Source organism: Pyxicephalus adspersus, unplaced genomic scaffold (genome assembly GCF_032062135.1).
Source record: "Pyxicephalus adspersus unplaced genomic scaffold, UCB_Pads_2.0 Sca124, whole genome shotgun sequence".
In the NCBI taxonomy this organism is placed as follows: domain Eukaryota; kingdom Metazoa; phylum Chordata; class Amphibia; order Anura; family Pyxicephalidae; genus Pyxicephalus; species Pyxicephalus adspersus.
The window spans coordinates 23,398-26,053 of record NW_027317131.1 but is presented as its reverse complement, the minus strand read 5'-3'; the positions used below and the strand labels follow the sequence as shown (position 1 = coordinate 26,053).

General features: G+C 35.4%; 1 protein-coding gene across 1 annotated transcript; it reads left to right on the top strand.

Moving 5' to 3' along the window:
• Positions 1-1,004: 1,004 nt before the first annotated feature.
• LOC140344878 (olfactory receptor 5P68-like) lies at positions 1,005-1,772 on the top strand (the record flags this gene model as incomplete). Its single annotated transcript, XM_072432072.1, is given in 1 exon segment — positions 1,005-1,772. A coding segment is annotated over 1 exon segment (768 nt), but the record flags the coding sequence as incomplete, so codon positions are not given.
• Positions 1,773-2,656: the final 884 nt, after the last annotated feature.

Genomic DNA, 2,656 nt, shown 5'->3' with positions numbered 1-2,656 from the left:
AAGGTGCAATTGGTTACAATCAAGAATTATGAGATTCGGATTATGTGATCTATGAAGATATTTTGAAAAGAAGAGCTGAATGATCTCATCCATGATCTAAATCCATACAAAGACAAAACAGAACTTTTTGCTTATAGACATAAGATGACGGACTTGCTAGCAATGGGTGTTACTCTAATTCACTACAGAATATGAAATCATGATGACTTTCTTCACTAATGGTGGCTCATTGTGCTATTGCCACAACTTCAATGAACAAATATTTTCTTCTGAATGGTGTCCCTCTATTGATTCCTAGAGAGTTTGCAAGGCAATCCTACTACATAATGGCAATTTAATATCAGTTGTATTGATTGCCCATTCTGTTTATCTAAAGAAGTCCAACGACATTATAAGATATTACCTAAAGCAACCCAGTGCAAAACACACCAGTGGTCATTGTCATTTTGATGGGAAGTCAAGCAGGAATCAGGAATTACTGCTGTTCCCTGTACTTCTGGAATAGCCGAGCTACTGTAGAACATTATGTGAAGTGTGTCCGGCAGCCAAGAAGTACACGAGCGAGGAAGATGCAACCAGATACCTCAGGTTGATCCACGTAAAATATTTCTGCCACTTCTCTATATGAAACAACAAAACAAACAACATCCAATGCAGACTTTTAAGGCAGCTAAAATCTTCATAAATGTATTAAAACATATAATTTATCATTATAAATGATTTGGAAAAGTGTTTGTGGTCTCTGATGATTACAAAGAATGTTTTTTGTTGCCTTGTGTTATGTTGTTAGTAAATAAGAAAATAAGATAAAGCTGGATTTACTTTAAATAACAAATTATGTTAAAGATTTTTATTTGTAATCACCTTAAATTTGATTTGGCATTAACGTAGCCCATGGCTACCTTATTTACTATTTGTGTGCAAAGCGAATACACTTTTCAATCTACTGCACTAAACATTTATAAATATGGTCAATTTTTATTTTACTTTCTCATGTCACACAGACCACACATATTGGAAATATCACCACATTCTTCTTTCTGGGATTTTCCAGCATAGCTGTATATAATTTGCTATTCTTCACCTTGGTCCTTATAATATACATTGGGACAATATGTGGAAACGTCATGATCATCATGCTGATATATTACAGTAAGACCCTCCACTCCCCCATGTACTTCTTCCTCTCCCAACTCTCCATATCTGACATCTTGCTGATTACAGATATTGTTCCTAACATGTTAAATATTGTTCTACATGAGCGGACCCCCATATCATTTCCTGGCTGCATCATTCAGTCTTATGTGTTTGGTTCAACAGGAGGATTTGAATGCCTCCTTCTATCGGTGATGTCCTATGACCGCTATCTAGCCATCTGCTCCCCCCTTCATTATGTCTCCATTATGAACCTTGCGCTTTGCATTAAATTTGTTCTTGCATCCTGGCTGTTGAGTTGTTCCATGGCATTCATTGTAGCACTTGGCATATGTCAGCTAGAATTCTGTGGAGCAAATGCTATTGACCATTTCTACTGTGATTTAAACCCTCTGATGGAACTTTCATGTTCAGATACACCAAGATTTCAAGTGGAAGAAGCATTGATGTGCTTTCCTGTTCTAACAGTCCCCTTTCTTGTGATCATGGTTTCATAGATTTATATTTTTATAACTTTGTTGAAGATCCCCTCCTTTTCAGGCAGACAAAAAGCCTTCTCTACCTGTAGCTCCCATCTCACAGTTGTCTTTATGTTTTATGGAACTTTAACCACCTGAGCGTTACACTGAGGTCTAGATTTCTGTAACAAAAGTGATCCACTGTTTTTCATGAAATTTTTTTTTTAAATTGTAGACCTGAGACAATAGGCCTGATTTAATAAAGCTCTCTAAAAATGGAGAGGATATACTTTCATCAGTAGAGCTGGGTAATCCAACAAACCTGTTAACATCTGTTAACAAATATCAAATTACTTTTGTATTTAAATTCTTTTCAGATTTGCTGGATCAGCCAGCTTCACCAATGAAAATGTATCCCAATAGCCACAAATAATTCTCAGTGGCTGCACAGTATGTGAACAGTTTGGGCATGGCACAATACAAGGCAGTTTCATTTTTCTTGTGAAATAAGATTTTTTTATTTGAGAGAAAATAGTCATAGATATTTTTCAGTGACTGAACTGTACATAAGCAGCTAAGCTGAGCCACATTATAAGTAGTTATAGAATTTTCTTCAGTTTAGTATTAAGGTTGTTTGGCTGATTGGTCATAAAATTTTGGATTTTGAATGTATCAAACACAATTTTTCTGGTTTGTCCTGGTGTCTACAAAAAAAAAAAAAAAAATAGATGAAAAATGTGCTTAGCAGTTGGAAGGGGTAATTTCATGCATGGATGAATATCCTTCAATTTACAGCTTTGTTGGCTTGCATATTTTGTGTTTAGGATACTGGTAGATTCAATCAAATTAGTCAATATTCTGATAAAGGGTATTTTCCCATTATCTAGGGTCATAAGACAAAGATTCTCCCTTACTTGCCACCACCTTGACAAAAGTTTTACTGCACAGATGATTAAAACTTTCCAAAAAAGAGGAGAGTTGGGGTTATAATCAGTTTTTTTGATTTTCTAACTTGAGCTCTGTTAAATGGGCCTACATTCCAT